This window comes from Paramisgurnus dabryanus, chromosome 17 (genome assembly GCF_030506205.2).
Source record: "Paramisgurnus dabryanus chromosome 17, PD_genome_1.1, whole genome shotgun sequence".
NCBI lineage: Eukaryota > Metazoa > Chordata > Actinopteri > Cypriniformes > Cobitidae > Paramisgurnus > Paramisgurnus dabryanus.
The window spans coordinates 1274725-1298452 of record NC_133353.1 but is presented as its reverse complement, the minus strand read 5'-3'; the positions used below and the strand labels follow the sequence as shown (position 1 = coordinate 1298452).

General features: G+C 36.6%; 1 protein-coding gene and 1 long non-coding RNA gene across 2 annotated transcripts; both read right to left on the bottom strand.

Moving 5' to 3' along the window:
• Positions 1–318: 318 nt before the first annotated feature.
• Positions 319–23309, bottom strand: vrk1 (VRK serine/threonine kinase 1). The gene is made up of 13 exons (XM_065248744.2): positions 23207–23309; positions 21862–22039; positions 21732–21787; positions 20272–20341; positions 19679–19766; positions 19437–19545; positions 17886–17978; positions 16525–16657; positions 13854–13974; positions 13233–13288; positions 11127–11299; positions 1639–1732; positions 319–597 (listed from the first exon to the last, which is right to left on the bottom strand). The coding sequence occupies exons 2-13, from the start codon at positions 22025–22027 to the stop codon at positions 476–478; spliced, it is 1281 nt and encodes a 426-aa protein (XP_065104816.1). The 5' UTR covers positions 22028–22039; positions 23207–23309; the 3' UTR covers positions 319–475.
• Positions 7749–8701, bottom strand: LOC135733368 (uncharacterized). Its single transcript, XR_010526942.2, has 2 exons — positions 8153–8701; positions 7749–7843 (listed from the first exon to the last, which is right to left on the bottom strand). It is a non-coding gene; the product is annotated as an uncharacterized lncRNA (long non-coding RNA).
• Positions 23310–23728: the final 419 nt, after the last annotated feature.

The window sequence follows — 23728 nt, the reverse complement described above, 5'->3', positions numbered from 1 at the left end:
TGGCAAACGAGCGAAAAGGCACACAGCCCCCTTCTCCAAACGTGCGCAGCCGGCTCTGCGGCGTCTGCCGTGCGTTCGCCCGCCTCAACGCAAGTATCAAAGACCAGCTCGCCTCTCCCACAAATGTTAGAGCACCAGCCGCACGGCGGCTTTCATAGTACGACAACAAGGGGAACGTGGAGGGGGTAGAGTCGGGGATTCTGAGCTCCTTCAGGGATTTTCTTATCGGGGGCAAAGCAATCCCTCTGGACCTCATCCGCATAGACCTGATTATTCAAGGCATTACAAAGGAGATGAAAATAACTCAAGACTCAAATCCACTGTCGTATTTTTTCTCTTATTTATTATTATTATTTCACTGTAAGAAAGTGTGCCCAACATCCTGTTAAAGTTTAAGAAAATGCAAACATAAAGGACAAACACAAAGCATAAAATTTAAAAGATACAAAAACTTCAACTAGATTTCGAGGGGGGATTAAGAGTTTTTCTTAGGCCTTCCTCTGCTTTTCTTTGCCACAGGCTCAGAAGTCGCCTCTGATTTTTCTTTAGTTGGACGTGGCTTTGCGGTTCTCGCCGGCTTCTTCGCCGCATTGGACTCTAAAGAGAGGTTAAATCAATTCATTTTAGATCTTTACCTCAGGTATACATCCCCTATTAGCACTTAAAGAAGCTAGCACTGATAAAGTTCACTGTACTTGAATAACTTGCTTATTATTTGTGCTTGTGTGTCAGATTCTCAGCACATTTTGTTATCAACTTTTAAATAGTTGAGCTATGTAAATGATAAAGGGACACTCCACTTAAAAAAAAAAATGCTAATTTTCCAGCTCCCCTAGAGTTAAACATTTGAGTTTTACCGTTTTGGAATCCATTCAGCTGATCTCCAGGTCAGGTGGTAGCACTTTTAGCATAATCCATTGAATCTGGTTAGACCGTTAGCATCGTGCTAAAAATGACCTAAGAGTTTCGATATTTTTCCTATTTAAAACTTGACTCTTCTGTAGTTACATCGTGTACTACGACCGAGGTAAAATTAAAAATTTAGATTTTCTAGGCAGATATGGCTAGGACAATACTCTCATTCTGGCGTAATAATCAAGGACTTTGCTGATGTAACATGGCAGGCGTAGTGATATTACGCACTGCCTGAAAATAGTCTGCTTGGTTACTTTCAATAGCAGAGGATTATTTCAGGCACTGCGTAATATCACTACGCCTGCTGCCGCCATGTTACAGCAGCAAAGCCCTTGATTATTACGCCAGAATGAGAGTATAGTTCCTAGCCATATCTGCCTAGAAAATAGCAACTTTTACGTCAATCTTGGTACACGATGTAAATACAGAAGAGTCAAGTTTTAAATAGTATAAAGAAAGTAGAAAAATATCAAAACTCTTTGGTTATTTTTTAGCACAATGCTAATGGTCTAACCAGATTCAATGGATTATGCTAAGCTATGCTAAAAGTGATACCGCCAGACCCGCAGATCGGCCGAATGGATTCCAAAACTGTAAAACTCAAATGTTTAAGCTGGAAAATTAGCTTTTTTCAAAAAAGTGGAGTGTCCCTTTAACAGATCTGGTATAGGGTCAAAAAGAAAGATTAGGCTACTCATAAATAACATTATAGAGATGGCTTACCCTTTTTCTGAGGAGCTCGTCTTTTCTTTGCAGGGCTTTCATCAGTTTCATCATTAGATGGCTCTTTGTCTTCTGCTTTCTTTCTCTTTGGAGTCTTCAAAGAAAAAAAAAACAGGAATGAATATGACGGAAGAAGCATTGGTCAAATCGCTTGCCTAGAGCAGCCCTGCAAGAAGTTCAAATTAAATATTAAGAAGGGACCTTTGCTCAGTAAACACACGGAAACTATTATGTGTGCCTTGAGCTTTTTCAACGCTTGAGTAAACAATTACAATTCAACTATCAAGTAAAGATATAAATTCATCCAGAATAGGGATGCTCATATTGACCGGTTAACAGAAAGTAAGATTTTATGACTGATTAATATTATCAGTAAATATTTGTTAACGCACGGTGCCTACAGACATTTTGCCACTTTTCTATTTTTATTTTGTAAATGGCCTATATATTACGCAAATTATTGCTGCCCTGGCAGTCTGGTAAAGTAATAATTTGTATAAGAATTCATGTGTATTGCATATGTGTCCGTGCTTAAATATGGTTTGGAAGGTGAACTTTGTAGCATGTGTGTGTAAAAGATGACGCGATAGTTCTTGATCCCGTCTGGACAGACCTAGACCCTGACCATAAACATCGCTCTTTTTGCACAAACAGAGAAAGAGGACGCAAATCAAAACTTTTTGAAATCTGTCCTGCTTTAGAAATTGCCATTGTGGTAGATGAAAAAGAGACATTTGAACTGATTGCGTGCTCTTTGACAATGTTGCGTGAAAATTTTATAATCCTGGTTCCGTTTTTGATTTGTTGCAGCTGTTTGCACGTTCAAATTAAATAAAATGTTTGAATTGTTTTTACAGAGTCACAGACAACCGTCAACTGTATTTTTACTCAATGGCAATTTAATATCAAAATCTTACCAGTTAACTGTTCATGTTCGCTTAACAAGCTGCGGATGTCGGTTGGGAAATAAACTGAAATAAACATTGCTAATCCAGAACAAAAAAATAGAACCCTAACACTAGGGTCGATTCTAGCAGTGTCCGAATCTACAGGTCCGACTCCGAATGTGAAATTTCCACACATTTATAAGTAATTTGAGATAATACATTTCAACAATTTCATCAACTCCAATCCTTGTTTTTCCCTCCACTGAAAAGTCGAGCACAGTCTGGAGAAGTCCACAATTCGAGGAAATCTCACTAACCGATCCAGAGGTTATGAAGAAGATGCACTTAACGACAGCAATCAAATTCTCCCTTTTCTTCACTCAGACTGCATAATGAATGCTCGCCCCTCTCTCGGACTTGAACTATCATCTATACCAGCCCCCCATCCCACCCCCTCACATTTCCCTTCCATTTTGCCAATTGCTGCCTCATGATTACCATCCAGACCCTGCTGAGCTGAACAGATTGGCTCGATAATTACATACAATAACGGCAGTGGGCAGGTAACCCTCAGCTGGCATGGGCCAGCTCCCTGGTGGCACCTTCCATATGCAAACTGCATTGTGGGAAGCGAGGAGAGTCCGTCCCCTCCCGTCGTAAGTGCGGCTCGCTGATTGCCGGCCCCGCGCCGACTCCAAGGTTACCGTGTCAGCAAATTTGTGATACATTAGCAGGGAATAAACACAGGCACTCAGGACCTGTCTGTGGGAGGAAGAGGAGGGGCCGTAGGGATAAACACCCCAGCGCTGAAGAGAACCTAAGATGCGGATGGCTTTGTTGCCGGGAGCTCTTTGTGCCAGACCCCATGAATGAAGCCATGGGGTTATCGCTTTCACAAACTATACGGGCATCTCTGCAGGCTTGGACGTTTTGTTTTTCATGAATTACAAGGAACACAAACTGAATTCAGGCTTAAAGAAATTGTTCACCCAAATTGAAAAATCACAAACTGTTTTGTACACACAATAAAAGTGAATCATTTTTATAAGTTGGACTTTATTTAGGCTATATGGTTGAAATGACAATAAAGCTTCTCTTGACTTGACTCTTGACTTAGCCTACATGAATGATCGGTTTACAATTCACAAATTTGGTTCTCTGCGTGAGAACTCATTCTGTTTTAAATAATGTTTTTACGGACCACAAATGAGCCATAAGCCACACTTGAAAGTCTCATCATTTGAGGAAACAAAGAAATATCGCAACAAATAAAAGGACCTTTAAAAAGTCTTCTCGCCACCTGCAGCTTTTCTGAAGGTAAAATGCCTAGTACATTCTGGTGTAGATCTGTCAGTGACATTGTTTACTTTTGCTATTTGGTTATGTGCTGGTCGTTATTATTTGCATGACTCATCCATGCATAATCTTGCACTTCAGTGTCATGATAAGTTATGGTTTTACTATAGTGAGGGATTTGTTTGCGTTAACAACCCGGTGTTCTGTCGAAGTGTTCTTATTGCGTTTTCATCACATTACGTTTATTTTTTAAATAGATTAAAAGGCTTAGGGTTTCTGGGTCATTCTACAGAAATTTCAATTTTTCTGTCCCTAACCTTTACAGAAATATTACACTTGAAACAGTTGTGTCACTGGTCTTACCGTTTAACAAAAAACTCTTTATTTTTTAATAAAAATCACACTGATGACATCACTTGACTTCCTTTTTTCAATTTCCTGGAGATCTATGAAGAGAAGCCCATGGTAAGTCCACTGTCTTTTCAGTTATCAGAAATAATTTCATTTATCTCATGATTTCATATAAAGCTTTTAGTTTAAGTCACTGGTATAACCTCCTTTATTGTTTGGGAATTGCAAAAAACTAGAATCCAAATGGATTAAACTACTTTGTTTAGTGAGTATAGAATGATTGACAACATGTGGTTTAATACTTTGCAGCAGCAATTTTGTGAAAATTGTCATTGGTGTTACCCTCCTTATGGGTGAAGATCAGTAACACCAGTGACTGGTGTTTTGTTGTGTCACTGGTGGTCACTGGTGGTCGCTGGGTGTTTTTTTTTCTTTCAGAATAAATAAAATCTTTCACATGTGACATGATGATAATTTTAAATTCATTGAATTCTGCTATACTTAAAGGAACAGTATGTAAGAAATTTATATCAATTAATCATTAAATGGTCCTGATATGTCACTAGACATTAAGAAATCATTTCATTTCAAATACTTATATCACTCACAACAGGGGTCCGGCCAGGATATTGTCATTTAAAAAGTGGAGTTGCAGCCCTCAACTTATGTTTATGTTGTCGTTTGGTATTGGCCACCAGCTGTGTGATTGCAGTACCAGTTTTAGCCACACGTTTTGTGATTGCAATACCAGTTTTGGCCACAATCCTACATACTGTTCCTTTAAGAATTAGGCTGTAGCCTCTTATGGAACGGCTGAAATTCCACAAGGGGGCGCATTTGTTCCTCAGACGTTGCACAATAAACATGACATCCGAATATATTCATTATAAATCATGAATGAAAAGTGAGATTCGAACGAATGTCTGTTAGTGAACTTATTGTATACACTATTTATATCGTAATTCGGTCAGAAACGTCAAGATTGTGAGATGAACAAATCGTTTTGGATTAAAAGGCTTGGATATTCCATTTCCTTGGACTTTTGGGGATTTATGAACAATTTGTTTTGGACAATTTCACCGAAGCGGATAAAGGAAAGATTTTGAAGGTAAGTAAATATCCTAAATCGGCGCCGCCCGGTTCAGGTAACTAACAACTAGATTACAGTTTTATGACTGCTAAAAATCCTATTATGCTTTCTGTGTGCGCTTAATGGAATCCCAAAAGTCTAAGCTTTACAACGATGTGCCGCATGACCGTATATTTTAAAGATTTAATGCTTCAAAGTTACAATGACGTAATGCAGCCTCACGTGCAAGGGAGGGGGTGTGAACGTGTACGGCACAGTGTTCCTTATCAGGTTAAAGCTGAAAAAATTATTTCATAAACACCTTTAATATTGCTAAAAAAGGTAAGGTAACACCAGTGACAAAAAATGGTGTATGCAGTCTTTAAGTACACAAAAAAAAATCATTAAGCTGTCACTTATGTGTACTCAAAGTCAAAGAGTAATCTAATAACGTGTTCTAAGTTTAAACAGGCCATTGCATGAAAATCTGACTTTTTCTATCTTTAAGTGCTATAATTGTGTCCCCAGTGCTTCTATCAACCTAGAAAATGTGAAAAAGATCAACCCAGTAACTTAGTTTTGGTAAACCATTCTGTACAAGTACATGAAAAAACAGGTCGTTGAAATTTGGCTTTTTTAGTATGACCAATTGAAATCTTTAATCTTTCTAAATAAATTATAAACCTAACGTAACGAAAACGCTATAAGAAACATAGAGGGAACAGACTTCGACACAACACCGGCTGGCTGTACAGTCCCACTAATTCCACAGCTAGTTGCTATACGAGTAAATATACAGCAGTGTTTCACATATATTCATTTATCTGTGGCGGGCCGCCACAGAATCAACACTGGCCGCCACAAATAGATTTTTCATGATTCCCATTAACATTTTAATTTTACTATTTAGAACGGCTTAATTCATTGCAGCGAGCGCTCAGCGCGCCTCCATCCTCCCTCTCTCGTTGTGTGCAGCGCCTCAACAGCGCGCGCCTCCGGCCCCCTCCCCTCTCTTTGCTACGCGCCTGCGCCTCTCTCACATAACAGTGAAAAGTATTTAACTCCGTGTTCCTCCGTGTTCTTTCTCTTTTTCGCGTAAACGTCAACAGTCACGGATGCTACGGCTGATCAAGTTCATCATGAGAGTAACTTAACAAAAGGTTAGCAGTAGGCATGGGCCGATTACCGGCTTCAAGGTATACCGAGGTTTTAAACAGTCAAGGTTTCAAAACCACTGAAATATTCTGTGATACCGTCTCCAAGGTATGAGCTGTGTTTATACAAAATTCATTAAATCATTAAGTCATGTGATTGATTTGATGTTGATGATACATTTAATATACATTACAAAAATATTATATATTTTTTGAAAGCATATTATAATTTAAAGGCTTTATTTTTACCTGGCATTTAAAAAATAACACATTTTTGTGTTGCAATGGCAAAACCGTAACACCGTGAAACCGTGGTATTTTTGCTAAAGGTTATCATACCGCCAGAATCTTATACCGGCCCATGCCTAGTTAGCAGTAGTTTTTCCCACACATACCCGTTCTGATGTGAGTCTGTGTCCGAGCTCTCTCCCTACCGCGGCATGCCCATGCACGTGTTTTGTAGTAACAGCAACCGTGTATTCTCTCATATTTCTGAATTTGCAACAAATTGTTGGCGCTATACGCGATATACAATAAAACTACCACTCGTATTTCAAATAAAAAAGCGCTCATAACACAACAACACTGATGAGAAGAGCAACACCAGTACAGCCTCAATGTAAACGTATGATGATTTTTTTCAGACAATGTCCCGTTTTTAGCAGCAGTTAAAGAAAGAGCTGATTGAATTCAACAAAGAAAAACTGAGTCGTGGGCAATGTTCCCTCTAATTTTTTTCAGCACTGAGCAAATAATTTTTTTTCTGAGCACACATTTCAGTACTGTGAGGAATTCGCAACTACACGACCTGCCGAAAATGAACACGAGCCTGCGTTAACCATAGGAGATTCAAAGAGATGACAGTGTAGCGTGTAACGGGGTTTAGTGTATACACACGTATAATGTTCAATGTGGGCCTGTGTATAAATCCCAATACATGTAATTAACACTCTCTTTGAATTTACCAGGTACCTGGGTTTAGCAGATTGAACCGTTCACCTCAAGCTGAAAATCAGTTCTCATATACTACAGTGCAAATAAATAAATAAATAAAATACTTGTAAAAGTGTAACACTGTTTCATTTTGTTTGTAATCCAAATTCATGATTCACTTAAATGACTCTGTTGGGTTGAATTCATGAATCAATTGATTCGGTTCAAAGGACCGTTTGTTCCTTTATATAGTTCAAATAGTTCAGTTCAAAGTCAGTGTCCTGTCCTTTAAAGAAAATCCAAGAAAATACGGAAAATGAAGTTTCAGCGAATTCACGTCCTAGTAGTTGTCCGAAACAAAAAGGAAAAATACCCTCCTACCAGTTCTGATGAATTCAAAGCACAGCTCTGGTTGGCTCGCCTTTTTGTATACACCTTCACTTAATTGTCTCGCGTGTCCAAGATGGAGCAGGAGAACTTTACAGATGTTCGAAATTCTCACAAAAAAACCCAGCCTTGTAAAAACACAAGGCAGAACAGTAATTAATCTTCAGTTCAACAGATTTATCAATAAGCATCATGTAAACATTTCAAATAACAACCTAACTCAGGGTTTCAACACTTATTGAACATATTGACACTTAAAATTTTATTTTTTAATCACATTTACGTTACTTGACTGTTAACTTTCAAATGTAAATAGCTTCAGCTCGTTCGTTATATACCAACGGCCAATGTAAACAAACTAATAAAACTCATAGTTTGCTGCCAAATTTGCAACACTTATGCCACAATGTCAAGTTAATATTTAGAATATAACTCACCAAAGCATACATTTTAACTTCTTATTTAAAAGAAGAAGTTCATTCGCAGTGTTTTGATGCTCTGTGATTCTGCATCTGCCTCCGTTCTAATTCTCTATTTTGCTCTCTCCTCACTCTAGCGACAGCTTTTCCAAGTTATCGCATCACTTCAGGAATCCAATAATTTGTTTTAAATCACTGTTTTGAATCTGAACTTTTTCCTCTTAATAAATATTTTAGTTTCTTGAGATCGACCCGTGCAGCTGCTCATCTGGCTCGCTCTCACTCTGTGCTCGTCCGTGCTGGCAGCGTCACTGTGTGAACTGAATGCGCTGCTACCATTGGCTCATAAAAGTGTCTGTCACCGTAGCAAGATCAGCGATTGGTTGAAAGTTTCTTCTCCTTCTAGAACACTCGCCTTCTCTCTCTCATAATTCTTTTACAACATCAAATGCATCAATGTTTATGTGCGGTCTGAAAAATGTGCGCGGTCTGACAAATCTATTGCGCGGCCACTTTGGCTGGCCTGCGCGGCCGCGCACGCGCGCAGCTTAGAGGGAACATTGGTCGTGGGTCGTTACTGGGTCCTGTTTAGTCACTATTTTATAGACAACAGAATAGAAACTATGTAAAAATAGCATTCAGTTGTGTTAAAATGCAATATAATGTGACGGATCAAAGAGTAAAACACAACGCAATGACGTCACATATATGCTAATCAGCATGTGACGTCATCACCGCCACAGTATCTCAAAATCCTGTGGGAAACACTGATACAGACATAACATTTTGACTTGATATCTTTTATTAGATAATTTTTAAGAAATACAAACCTTCTACAAGGGAAACCTGTTTCCCAATGAGTGAAGGACAGACGCGCAAAGTCAAAAGACGGACATTGGGTATAATCATTGGAAATAAAATCTCATTATGCACATTTGTACTGTATTAATTCGTAGGAATTAAACTGTCCCTGTTAAGATGACTCGCTCGCAGTACCCAGGTGAGGCTGTATCAGGCCAATCAGTACCAGACATTTTACAGTGCCATGTAATAATAATAATAATAATAATAATCAGGGTTTCCCGCAGAAAATTTGTTAGTAAAGGTAGTATGTTTGGGCAGGTGGGTGGGGCAGAGGGCGTGGCAATCAAAGGGCCGGGCGTATGCATCATGATGAAAATTAAAATATTTTAAAACACTCAAATAAAACTTCATTTTGAAGAAACTATGACAAAAAATTAACACATACAAGATTATTAATTAATTAAATGTTTTTACCTCTAATGGGAATAGCTGCGTGATGAAGTGAAACTAAAGGGTTAATAAACACAAACTAAAGCAGATGTTGTAGAACGTCTGGCGAACGATGATAGATAGATAAAAAAAATAAAAACTGATTATTTCCCACTATTAATTACATTATCTTGAAGGAGTGTAACTACTGTAGCATGTAAATAATGAACATAAATAAAGTGAGCAAGAGCGCTCAACAATTATAGCCTATCTAATCAACAGGCACGTGAAACCCTAGCAGGTTGCTCAAACAACAAAATCACCAGCTAACTTACTTTAAAATTGCAAGAACTATAGACTAAAACAATAACAGGCTTAAATAACCCCAAAACATAAGTCCACTTACAGTTCTCACGGACACGCGTTATATCAACTGACTCTCCTCCAGACATGACGGACCACGTCTTATCTCATTTCGGCCGTGTGGTGTGCGCGTGCACGCTCGCGGTGTGAAGCGCGTCTGCGCTATTCTCCGAGATGTTTTGGCTAGTTATCCTCCAGACAGTGACGGTCCGGACCACGTCTTTCTCATTTCGGCCGTGTGATGCACGTATGCACTATTCTCCAAGATGCACTTGACGGCCTTTTGTGCAGCGATTTTTATTTATTTATTTTTTTTGGACGACCTAGTTAAGGCGGTAGGGTTTCCAAGCTTAGGCAGGCCGCCTTAACTAAAATATGCTGAGGGGAAACCCTGATAATAATAATAATAATAATAATAAACTACTACTACTACTACTACTACTACTACTGCTACTAAGATGAATAAGTTGTGCCCCCCAGTGAAACATGGAGGCCCCTTCATTCTATATTCTATGGCACTGACCCTGGCTTTAACCCTGTTTTTGTTATTGTAGGGCTTGGCACCTATGCTCCTCAGTCAGTACTTTTATTATGGTAAAACATGTGCAGGATAGTCTCCAAATAAAGTCATGTCAGTTTTATATGTGGAGGAGCAAAGGTTGATAACATTTCCATGTTAAGTGAACTAATCTTTTTAAGACGATTCAGCTTAACCAAACTAAACAATTAAATGCTATTACCTTCCAAATTCAATTTCAAGCTATAACTTCACAAGTTTTTAGAAAATAAGTATTATCGTTGGGTTTCACATGACTGAGATCTCATCCCGACTGACACCTCGAGGGTGTTGAGTGCAGTCTAAGATGACAAAAATAAAGGTTTGCCAAGCAGATTAAAAAACACTAATTAAAAACACTCCAGCTTTACACATTTATCTGCACAAAAACAAATAAATATATTTTTGTAATAAAACACTTTGTATTTTCGCTATTTAAGACTTAGTATAAAAAATACATATTTTAACTATCACACTTCATGGCAAAGGCAAGCTGATGTGGACAAGGTCCAAATGTGCATGTTGATTTGAAAAAGCAATGTAAATAAGTCTAAAGCACATTTGTTAAAAGCATCACACTTTAATCGAATTTGAAAATCAATGCATTTAACCGCATTTTCTACTAACCTGAGCAATCAGGCATGGGTTGTGTGCAGGCATTTTAAAATTTGATGCTGCTTTCAACAGGTAAACAAATTACAGGATGTTGAAATGAGCTTACTTTAAACGCTAGGCATGAAAAAGGTATCACATGAGCACTTTTATATTCCCTTATCAGAAAACTGAGTATGGTCAATTTAGGTTTCACTTTTTGAATTTTCTACTATACGTAACTCTCACCTTGACAGGAGCCGGGCCTGTGCCATTGGCCGTCAGTGTGAAGTCCAGCTTTTTGTCATCAGTCGCACCTATGCTCTTCAGCCCTTGCTGCAAGATAGCTCGAAACTTTGCGTAATCTGGCTTGTCACTGTATCCAATAGACTTGACCTCTTGCATGAACTTTGCCAGTTCCACTAAAATTTTGAAAAGACAAAGATTAGGGGTGTAATTTCACAAAAAAACATATTTGCATAAGATAATAATAAACAGGTTTCACAATCACTATTGCGTTTTAATGGTTGAAACAACATAGAGCCCAAGTCGCAACCTGACATTATAAGATGCTCAAACAGTAATATTTTAATATTATCACAGTATTTACACTTTTAAGGAAGTCACCAATAGCTTAATTGTAGTTGTCTCTACATATGCCTGGACAGAAAGTATTAGAACTTTAAAATTACACACTTCACATATACCCAAGGCTCAGTTGATTATTATGGTAATCGTTTAACCAGACGATTATTTTTCCGATTAATCGGATCAGTGTATTCATGTACAAAAGTGTACTTAAAAAATTGACAAAAAAAAAAAACTCTGCAATGGCACATTCGTTGACAACAACTTTCATAATCGAATATTAATGATTTAAAAATATATATATTTATCCGCTGTAATAATATAACAAAAACAAATAGCAAGTATAACCAACTGTGTGATTAAGTTAATGCTACTTGGCCTTTCAGTTTAAATGATCAGGTAGAAGTCGTAAGTTAACAAGGTAGCTCCATGTGTGTTTGTAGCACAGGAAAAACAGAACGGTCCCTGTGGGCAACGTCTTCACAGAAGCCGCTCACACTTTAACCTTCAGGCTAAGTTTAGAGGAGAGCGGCTGACATTTGTCACTTTGTTCTTTATACTTCTCCGCTCACAAACTGTTGTTTACTGTCGGCTGTTAAAATAGTCACACCAAACAGAATTAGTCGTGATGGCCGTGCTAACAGTGCCGCCTCCTATCAGCTCGGTGTTGTGATGCGGCGTGTACGCACAAGACAACAGCCCGAGGAGAGATCTCGCCGTCTGCCGTGCGGCTGTCACACGGCTTAAGAACTGCCGTCAAATCAGCGTCTGAGCAAAGGAAGCCAATGACGGCTTTGATTTTTAAACGACGCGAGGAAAGAACGCCCTAAAGTTCTGCAGAAGTACAGCCTGCCACGCAGCGACTGCAAAACTAATGCAGAGGTCAAAGAGAAGGAGGAAAAACAAGTTTGTTTAAAAACTTTTTGGTGGTTGACAAAATGCATTCTTTTTTTCTAATTTTGCATTATTGCACCTATACATTAAATCATTGTAATATAATTTTATTTAATTAAACAGAATATTTTATGCAGTTTATTCAGTTTACATAGGCTAAAGCTGAAAATGCTATAACTTCTGAAATAAAATAAAATACAGTAATACTCCATTTGAAAACCAAAATGTGTATAATCCATTGACTAGTTGCTAGAAAATTTGGTAAAAATGACACAAAGCCAAGCAGGTTTCTGCCAATAATCTCAAAATGGCCCAGCTGATATATCAGTCACTATTTATTTGGCCTGGTAACATTAAAAACTGGGACAAATTCCAAAACGTACAAAAAAGTGCAACACGTGCGATTTGATCCCAACAGAAGAAAATGCTAAATCCTGTCTGTAATGCCCCCTTCACACACCCGACAGAAAGTGGTCACGCTCTCCATTTAAAGTTAGTGTGAGAAGTTGCTGGGAATTAGCACAGGGCTGATAGATTAGTTGTAATTAGGGCTAAATCACCTGGGTTCACTCTCATTATCAAGAGAAGAGCCCCTCGCCCTCTTGTTTGTGAAAGTGCGTCAGCCCAATTACGGCTTGGCAGACAAACAAAAAGTAATACCGCAGATTTCACAGGTGGCTATATTGCGAGGTCAAAAAACATGTTAAAATCTCATTAAAAGTACAGTTGTGAGAGTAATTTTTGGAAGAACCTGCGGTGCTAAACATATATAATCTATATAATTGATATTTAACTACCAAATTGCACCCTAAATACCTCAATTTTTATTTTTTTTAAATGAAAGCATGCACTGTGAATGCACCGTTTTCTCACCTGGTTTATCTTCTGGGAAACAGCTTTTCATAAACTCATCGATATTGTCTCTACACCTAAGGGAAAGAAATATTTACAAACGGATCAAACGTACTTCAGTATAATTCATTAAATCTGACCTGTTATTATTTGCATCTAGTCTACCGTGCAACTTCATAGTAATAAGTTGTAAGCCAATTAGAGGCAAATCTGAGGTAAAATTAATTAGTTGTACTGCAGAGGCATTGTTACTATCTGATGAGAAGTTGATTTTTATTAGCCCAGGGCAAACAATAAGGTGAATTATGTTTCGGCTCCCTTAGATGTGCATATACTTAAAGGGATAGTTCACCCAAAAATGAAAATTCAGTCATTTACTCAGCCTTATGTTGTTACAAAACTGCATGATTTTTTGCAAGATATTTTGAGGAAAGTTTGTAACCAAACCAATCATAAGCCCCATTGACTTCCATATTAGGAAAAATAATACTATGGAAGTGAATGGGGCTCATGAACGGTTTGGTTACAAACATTCCTGAAAATATCTTCCTCAATGTTCATCAAAACACAGAGATGTAAACAGGTTTGCAACAACCTGATAGTAAATGAATGAATGAAGCCATGCGAGACAAAGATGCTCACCTTAGTTTAGAGTCTCTGACATAAACAGCGTCCTGAAGTTTGTCCTCCCATGGTAGACGGCCGCAAAGCCACTGGATCATGCAGTAGCCCATGATTTCAAGGTCTGCTCTCCTTGAAGGAGCTGAATTGAGATATTTACAAGGGAAAAACTCAGCATCTCAAGAATTTTTATATAAATATCATTTAGTATAGAGATGAAATGGTATGAAAATGTATCAATATCATCAGGGTTTTGTAAACAATTTCTTGAAATGTAAAAAAGTACTGATTCAAACCAAATTTAAATTTTGTTTTTTACATGTAAGTGCACTTTTTTTCACATAAACATTGAATAAATAACATAACATTAATCATGGCACATTTGGGGTCATGAGATAAATGCTCATCTTTTGGGTGGTCCTTATTTTTCAAGTTTTAAAAGTTCATGCTCTCACCCGACCAATATGTTTGAATAAATAAATAAAAAGGATTTTTTTTTTTTTAATTTCTCAAGACCTTTGAAGTTTTAACACTTTTGCGTATTATGTGATACTTTGTGCTAGCATGTATAATTGTTTAATAATATTTACTTATGGCAGCAACGGACTTATTTGCTTCAATGTAAAAGAAGCACAATAGACAATATCAGGGCTCGAAATTGCGACTATTTTGGTCGCATATGCGACCGAAATTTAATCTGTGCCACCTTAAAATATATTTGGGAGCATTTGTGCGACTGCCCATTTTGTTGTGTGGTGCGACTTGATTTAGATTGTGATGCTGCGTGCTGCCCCAATCAAATTTCACCATTAAGTTCTTGCGTTTAATGAAGACCGCAGATTGGCTAAAAATAGGCGTCAGTCATTCCTTGTTGCCGTGCTACGTTGGTACGTGAAGCACGAAAATGTGAAAGACGAACCGTCCGCGAGCGTGACGAGAACGAGCCGACTACAGCCAATGTCACTACTGTAATTAATGACGACGATCCGGATTCAAATGCGACTCCACCACCGGAAGACTTGCCGTTAAACCTTTCAGAGAAAGTGGCTTCAAGATTACGAGTGGCTCCGCTATGAGAATGGCTCGATGTAACTTACTGTGTTTACTGTAAATCCTTTAAAACGGCGTTGGTGGCGGAATCAAAACATTTTAAGCGCCTAACCTTGCTTAAACATGGCGAAAGTGCCAAAAACACAAGTAGTGTCATGACAAATGTGTTCATTATTGATGGAGACACCGACCTGTCTGTCAAAGAGTGTTTGATAGTGTATGTGCGCATGCGCTGGTGAATGGACATCCGACAAACATGTGGTCCATGTTGATGTGGAACACGACAATGATGGTATGTTTTTATAGTATTTTTTAAAACATTGCCTATTTAGTAGTAATAGCATCCTGGTAATGCAGTTATCAATACCAATATATATATATTAGCCTTCTATATTACGGTCACTTTTGTAATGTCCCAATTAATCAGTGTTTTACGTGTTTGCTAGATTTTCTATTGTAATCTTAATCATTTTACCTGTAATTGTTAAATTATTATTGCTATACTATTTCAACAACATTTGGGTATTAATTTTGGAATCTATGCAGCAAAAAATAAAATGAAATAAAATAAATAGAAGACCAAATTTTAAATGCTGGCCATGGTGGCGTTTTATTTTTTATAAAATAAATCTATTAACATATACATTGTAGTTTTGGTGCCTTTTAGTTTTTGGATGGATGCGCCTAAATTTTTGCTGGTGCTCCTAACTCTTTAAAGTTGGGAGCACCAGTGCTGCCAAATAAAAAAGTTAATTTTGAGCCCTGCAATATAAACTGAAACAATGGCTGAAGAAACACAAAGCAGGTCCGCTATATGGTTACTCGGATCAGAAGAGACTGAAATTACTTAAAATAAGTTTTATGTGTGTTGTGCATTTAAATGGTACAGTTTGCAAAAATATGTGATTTCAGAAATATGCAATGGTTTTGAGGAACTCCTAGATATTGTAGGAACAATTAAAAATTTTCGTCATTATAAGGACCACCCTACTCATCTTCTTCAGATAAAACACAAGTGAGTACATCAGATTTTCACATAAACACAGCACAAATCAGCAAGTCATATGTCTCTGTATGTTGTGAGAAACTGGGTGTACTTTAGGACCAAGGAGTAAACTGCACAACACCTGTTCTCACCGCAATCACGTTAGAAAACAAAGTGCTTTTTTTTTTTACTAAAATTCAGTCAGTACAGCACTTTCAACACAAACACATGGGAGCAGACGTGAATAAATGTGTTTGTCTCATGTTATTGTTAAAATTGGTTGTTGTAGGACAAAGGTTTTCGAGCCGTGACACTGGAACGGTTAAACTGCAATTAAAAAATTACGCGGTAATACTAACCATTAGACATTTTTATCACGGTTAACCAATAAACCAGAAATCATTACATCTCTAATTTAGTAAAGCCTATGCAACAAATTAAATTACGAAATAAATAATCTGTTTAGGAAAAGGTGCAGAAAAAAACTTTTAAAAGTTTTTCCTCTGATATAATTTTTTTTTTTTCAAAATACCAACTCTGCCAGTGTGAAGTTAATGTGAAGATCATAAACGCTTTGTTTTACATGGGCAGAAAACTCTGACTTGGTGTAAAATCAATTAATGTTGATTGAAAGATTTAAATGATGCAATTCCTTACAGACTCCTTTGTGAGCATCGATACTAGTAAACTCAATGGTCCCGTCATGACATCTCTTTGGGTCTTCTTTGTACTCTTTCAGCACTCCTTCAGGTGAGTATCTATAGGCCAATCCATAATCTACCAAATATACCTGAGTTCAAAAACAATTGCATGGGGCAAAATTAGAATTGCATGCTTCCTGTCACATGTGCTGCAAAAATGTAAAGCACTGCTAAAACAAATCATGGCAAAGTTAAAAAAAAATAATAATGAGAGCAAAAAGAGTGACTGCCAATTAGCGGTATATCACCTATAAAAAAGGTTTGACAATTAACACTTTGACAGGTGAGTTCTCAAAGCAACAGTAAGCAGTTAACAATGTTTCAAAGACACTAGAACAATCAGCGCCAAAAAATGCAGATGCATCTTTATTCTAATTTTGCAAGCAGTGCAAAATTGTGTCCAGAGGTGGCCTTTTAAAAGTAAGTGCATATTAATATACTGAAGACGACTTGAACATAGGGTTGCAACAACTCATCGATAAAATCGATAATCTTCGATGATGAAATTTGTTTTCATGATGATGTGATGTCTGTGACATCACATGCTTTACTACCGATGTTTTACTATTTAAAAGCTGCATAAACGTATTTTATCAAAAAGATTATATATTAGTAAAACTCACTGTAGTAGTGTGTGGCTTTTGCACTTTTAAACATACACCTCTACATGTGAATACCATAATTTAGTGCCTTATTTAGCGATAATAAGGGGAGAATCTAACTAAGTAAATGTTTATGTTTTTATCCAATTAATAAAAAAAAACGCTTGATAAATCAATTATGAAAATAATTATTAGTTGCAGTTTAGTATTCACCACTTTATACACACCTAAACATTATATAAAATATGCACACAAATGTATTTTAAAAAGCCGAAAGTACACCCCAACAACTCTTTGGTTTGAATTTGAAAGGTAAACCATAAAAAAGTGCTCATAGTAAACAGCCACTAATCCCGAGAGGCCGAGTTTTAAATTGTGACTTTAAAAATAGCATCTTAATAATACACCACTGATACATTATTAATCTTCAAATTAAATATTTGCTCCTGCCCAGCCCCCCAACCTTATTTGCTAGCGACAGCTCCAATACTGGCTCTAATCTCTCCAGTTTATGAACCGAGCATTAAAGGCTTAAATAGTTTTTTCTTTTTTCACCCAAATCTCATTAACAGATGGCAAAAAAATTATAGAGTAGTTTCTTATATTCAAAATTATGGTACTCCAATTAAAAAGACCAAGAGCTCCCTCAACACACACTTTCCTCTGTATGGTTGCAGCAGTCAACCAATAAACACATGCAGGGCTTAAAACAAACCTGATTGGGGTTGGTGTAGGACAGGAGGAGGTTGGAGGCTTTGACGTCCGCATGCACATATTCATGTTCGTGGATGTACTCTAGAATATCAAGCTGGAGAGATAAAGATGTTAGACTATGAGAATATATTGTTATAGGATTATCTCTCTGGCTGTCATGTCAAAGACCTTTTTAAGCATTTTGTACATATATTTAAAGGAAAATACATATTTTATCAAAAATGAACAGTACTTTCACAAATATTTTTGAAACGATTTACACTAGGAATGCACAGTGTAGGGATTTACATTAGGGATGCAAAATTTCTGTGCCGATACCGATTTTTGATTACTTAGAATGACATCTAGTGTTACAAAGGATACCGATACTTTTGCTTCTTGTTTCAAATTATGATGTCATTGATTCTTAAATTCAATGTTATTGTCATTGCTATTCAATTCAAAATAATCACACAGTATGCACAGCGTTCCCACACCTTAGTTAACTTCAAATTTAAGGACCGTTCAAGGACTCTCTAGGTCCAATACCCTCAAATTCAAGGACTAAATGTGGGGACACATTTCAAGTGAGAGCAAGGTTACATCGTGTTACCTTTTACCCTTTCAAAGGAACTTGCGCTGCGTCACTGCAGTGACACTTTGTGGACGCCTCCAGGGGTAAGTGCATCTGAATGTGTATATCAAATTCAACCAACGGTGAGGCTTAACGACAAAGACAGGGTGACCCGAGAGCCAGGAAGTATATCGCTATCTGAAATATTGCCAAAGACGGCGTTACAGGGATGCAGGAATTATGGCAAGGAAGACGCAGCGCCTCGTTCCCTTCTCAGGGAACAACAGTACATACGTAACCTGAGACGTTTTCATGTGTCAAACACAATTTTGCAAAAAAGCATTTAGGTATGAATCAACATTCGCATACAGAAGTTACAAGCATTTAAAGCGAACAGTTTAGCACGTGTGCTTAAATTTTTATGATGTTATCCTATACTACACAGGGAATAATATGGATTTTTTTCCCCAGAAAACTTCTTGCATAAAATAGATTCAAGCACTTTCAATGACCTATATGTATATATTTTCAAAAACTTTCAGGGCCTTGAATTTTCCCCCCAGATTAACTTTCCAAGGACCCGTTGGGAACCCTATATGCATTCTGATCCGGCTTTTTGCCCCTTTTGAATACCGGGATGTAATCTGCCTTAATCATCGTCTGTATTTAAATAATCAGCCAATGTTCAATACTGGGGAAAAAATGCTTTATCTACCAATACCGATTACACGCCGATATATTAGTGCATTCCTAATGTACACTTACATAAAATGAACATGGTGTGACCCAAAAAAGCCATTAAATCCTACATAAGTTAGTGCAGACTCAAGGTAACTGCAATGTTGAGATCACTAAATTCCACTTATTTCAATAACCGTCTATTATTGAATAACTCCAGACAGTTGAATGAATCATGAGTGACAAAAACACCTCAGATTTTGATTTCTGCAATGGTTCCAGTAAACAGTAAAATTTGTGTGATTTTTGCAAAAAACCTACAAGTCTGAGGCCCAGCTGAAGAACCAGTTTGCGTGGGAATTTCTTCCCATTTCCCTCAAACTTTTTTTGTAGATCAGTTCCGAATCGATCCATGACCATAAATCTGTATCTGTTGTAAAGATTTTAGAGAAATCATTAGGGTCTAATAAAAACTTTCTTGAATATAGGACATATAGTAAAGCTACCTTGTGATTTATTATGAAAACGGGTCTAAATATCAAAATTATAAAGATTTTGCCTACCTCTTACCACTTTTCTCATGAAAACCAGAGCCCCAATATTTTGGTACTCCCAAATAGTCCATTTTCCTTGACTTCATCCAAGCCACAACTGAAACAACATACACAACATAATCGAATAAAAACATCACACTAACTGTTAAAAAAAAAAGAGTTACTTGAAATCAAACAATAAATTCATAAATAAAGTGGAAAATTATTCAAAACTTTTTCCTCAAACTTGTTCGTGCTCCAAATAATATAAGAGTATTCCTAAGGGACAAAACTGTGACTGTGCCGCAAGGTAATCTGCTGGTGGGACAAATATTTACCAACATTACAATATTTCAATGAATAAAACATGAGCATCCCTTAGTAATATAGCAGTTAATTGTCAAGGGAGACTGACATTTGGATTGTTATTAAATAAAGCGCAATGCGGTGGCCTTAGGGCAGCCATAGGAGCCACCAAAGGCAGAGAGTTACGGTTTGTCTGTCTCCATGAAGCCCTCAATGGCGAGCTCAGAACTTTCTTTAATTAAAAGAGTTGCTCTTCGACTTTTTTCAACCCGACTCATCACGCATATGAGGGTGTATTTGCAGTCATGGGGGCTTACTTAGATCAGGCTTGGCAGCTCGCATGTAGAACTTCAGTTCGGAGAACAGAGGGCCGTTGTCACTTGGCTCCTGCAAGACATGGTAAAAACAATCATCAAAAAATAACTGGCATTTGAAAAGATATATCAAATTAAAACAAAGATTTAAGTTAACTCTGTGAAGGCAAACACACAATTGAAAATTCATCACAAAAGTAAAGTCTACTCTCATCCATTTATTGCATAGGAATGTGACATGTGAGTGAGAAATTACTCTTCATTTTTAAGTCATTTAATTTAGGGATGCATAACAATTAATCGCGATTAATCTATAGCAAAATAAATGTTTTTGTTTATTTATGTATAATTTATATTATAATGTTATTAAATATAAATATATAAATATATATATATATAATAAATATATAAAATATAATAATTATGTATACACATGTGAACATTTTTTAAATGTATACATTCATGTGTGTGCATTTATCTATACAAAGATATTATACACAGCTCACACACATACAAAAACTTTTATTCTGCTATAGATTAATCGTGATTAATCGTTATGCATTCCTAATTTAATTACAGCTAATTATGATACTTGAATAACATACTGTATACTTTCATCAATTCTGTATAAAACAATAATACATTTAAATTAAAATTCTAAATGTAGAGGAGTTTGTAATAAAAATAAAGTTTAAAATGCATTAGAAATTAGTTAATTTGCTAAAATATATCTATTGAAAATGTGATGCTATCAGCTTGTTACAGTTAGGGGCGGTTTTCCGGACAGGGATTAGACTAGTCCTAGACTAAAATAAATGTCAGAGCTGTCCAAACTAAAAATAACTTCCACTGACATATCTTAAAATACATCATACCCTTTGTTTTTCCTCAAAATGCACACAAGTAACGTTTTAAGTAAGGCATGTTTGTTAAAACTAGTTATATTTCCTAATTAAACTAAGACCTAGTCCTGGCTTAAGCTAATCCCTGTCTGGGAAACCACCCCTTAATGTTTAAGTTAGAGTTAGTTTTATTTCTATTGTCCTTGTGGTCAAGGTTAAAGGAGTAGTCCACTTTAAAGATGGGGTCCATTGACGTTTTATAGTAGGAAAAAAATACTATGGTAAGTCAATGGGCCCCATCTTTAAAGTGGACTACTCCTTTAATATGAATTTTAAGAATTTAGTAGTAAATGATGCAATTACATTTTTCACAGTGTAACTAGCGGGTAATTTAAAAATAATGTAATTAGTACTTAATTATTTAATTTTTAATTACTTATTTAATATTTTAATTTAATTTTGAAATCCTTATTTGTTCACATAAATTAAATGTCAACAAGTTTGAATGCTAATGGGGAAGAAAGTACACACTTCATCTTTAAAGTCGAAACAAAAAAATCTTTGTACTCAATCCCCATCTGCTAAATGAATAAATGTAAAAAAAAAATAAACAGTTCTTACCACTTTAATGACATAAGGTGCATCAGCTCCAACAGATCCAGACGAATCCTCATTAGCTAAAAGGATTTATGACAAATCAATTCCAGTAAGGCAACAGAAAAAGATATTTTTAATTTTCTACAGCTTTTACCGAGATACAGCAGGCCAAAACCTCCTTTCCCAACAGCCGTCCCGAGCTTCCATCTTTTCTTTGCATTATCTGTCAGGACTTCTCCAGGTGGAAAATCTTCAGCCAGTTTCCTCTTAGGTGGAGCTCTTGCTTTTTTCTCCCCATTTGCTTTGGCCTTGGGTGGCATTTCACTGAATGGCTTTAAAGTATCAAACAAGAGAAACACAAATCCTTTTACAATTAACAGTCATGCTGGTAAGCAAGTTTTCACATGCCCTGCCAACATTTTCACTGGCCGCACCCAAAACAAAAAGATTTAAGTGTTGCATATTTAAAATGATAATTCAAAAGTTAAATATAATTGTATACATATCCATTTTATTGATCATTTGTTAAGACAATTGGCAATTTTAAATGTAAACTCTAAATCTGAAATTTCACAATACTCTCATCAGGGTTAAGCACTGGCCCGAGTCCAGGGTAAGTGAGGTACAGGCGGGTCCAAAACTATTTCGTAATTTGCATTGTCTTGCATAGGCCATGGCAAGTCTGTGCAAGATTATTAATACAATTTGTTTAATTTGAAATTGTATTATTGGCATAACACAAGTTAAGAAAAAATATATATATCAGCCAACGTTCGAAATTTGCTTGAATTTAGTGACCTAGAATTTGTCACCAATGTCTTAAATATCTCATTACGTATATTTGTTTTAATGTTTTCTTAGGTTTAAATAAAACAAAAAAGTGTCATCAGACTTCTGGGTCAGAATGTAATGTTTACCTTTAGGCTTGTTAATATGGTTTTAGATAGATAAACGCATGATAACGACTAATATTAAGAACACGTCAAACTTCACCTGACACGATTGCGAATAAATATCATCTTCCTATATATAACTATATTTCAGCTATATAGTATATAGATGTCTATCCCCATAATAACTAGTAATACGTAGACTCTCACTCCTCGTGCTAACACATAAACACTGACACACTGTGTCCAATCTGTAATGACGTTTATGCACCCAGCTTCACTTTGCGAATTGTCAAACCGGTAGTTTCACTTTTACAGATAATCGCACACATTAAGAGCCGTTTGTGGGTTATTTCCAACTATTTATTAGGAGTCATGCAACATGTTCGACATCTAAGAATATTATCACTTGCAGTAACACCGAATTGTTATTGATATTTTGGTAGAAAGCCCGCACTCATACATTTCAACTTGCGATGTTAGCCACGTTAGCTGCCTCACTACGTCTTGTTATGGACATAACATAATCGCTTATCTCTATAATCGTCAATAAATACACATGCTTCATCACAATTCCTTATCAAATCCGACCTAGAAGTTTCTACAAACCTTTTCGCGGGTGACCGGTAGATTGTTACAGCTCTGTCTCCAAAGTTCCCGCAAAACTGCGCTTCAGTGTGACGGGCAACGCAAGTGATTGGTCAGGAAAAGGATTGCGAACTTCCGGGGTTTGCAATGGATGATGGGATACGTAGTTTTTGTAACGTTTTCCACACAAAGTGCGTATGTGTTTTATTTTAAGCTTTGTTGTTCTTATAAGCAACGAACGTGTATTATTATAATGTTGTAACTTTTTTAGATTATCTCAATTTTAATATTTCTCTTTTATTAACTTTACGGATGAGTAGGCTAATTGTACATCTGCAGGTTTAGCCTACTGTAAACAATTGTTAGTAGAAAATATTAGTAGAGACTGATATTTTGTGAAAACTGGGACTGAATTGAACAAAATTGTTAAGTTTAAGTGTCATAAGGTTCATTATAAATTACGGAAGCTTGGTTTACAGACTGTAAACATGTCATGATTTACCATACATTCATGTATACATCATACTGTATATTTCATGTAAA

Coding starts and splice junctions, on each gene's coding strand:
- vrk1 (XM_065248744.2), bottom strand. CDS start 22,027: ATGCCACCCAAGGCCAAAGCAAATGGGGAGAAAAAAGCAAGAGCTCCA. Junction 20,342..21,731: donor CACCTTATGTCATTAAAGTG/GTAAGAACTGTT, acceptor CATGTCTTGCAG/GAGCCAAGTGACAACGGCCC. Junction 19,546..19,678: donor CATGAGAAAAGTGGTAAGAG/GTAGGCAAAATC, acceptor TCTTTACAACAG/ATACAGATTTATGGTCATGG.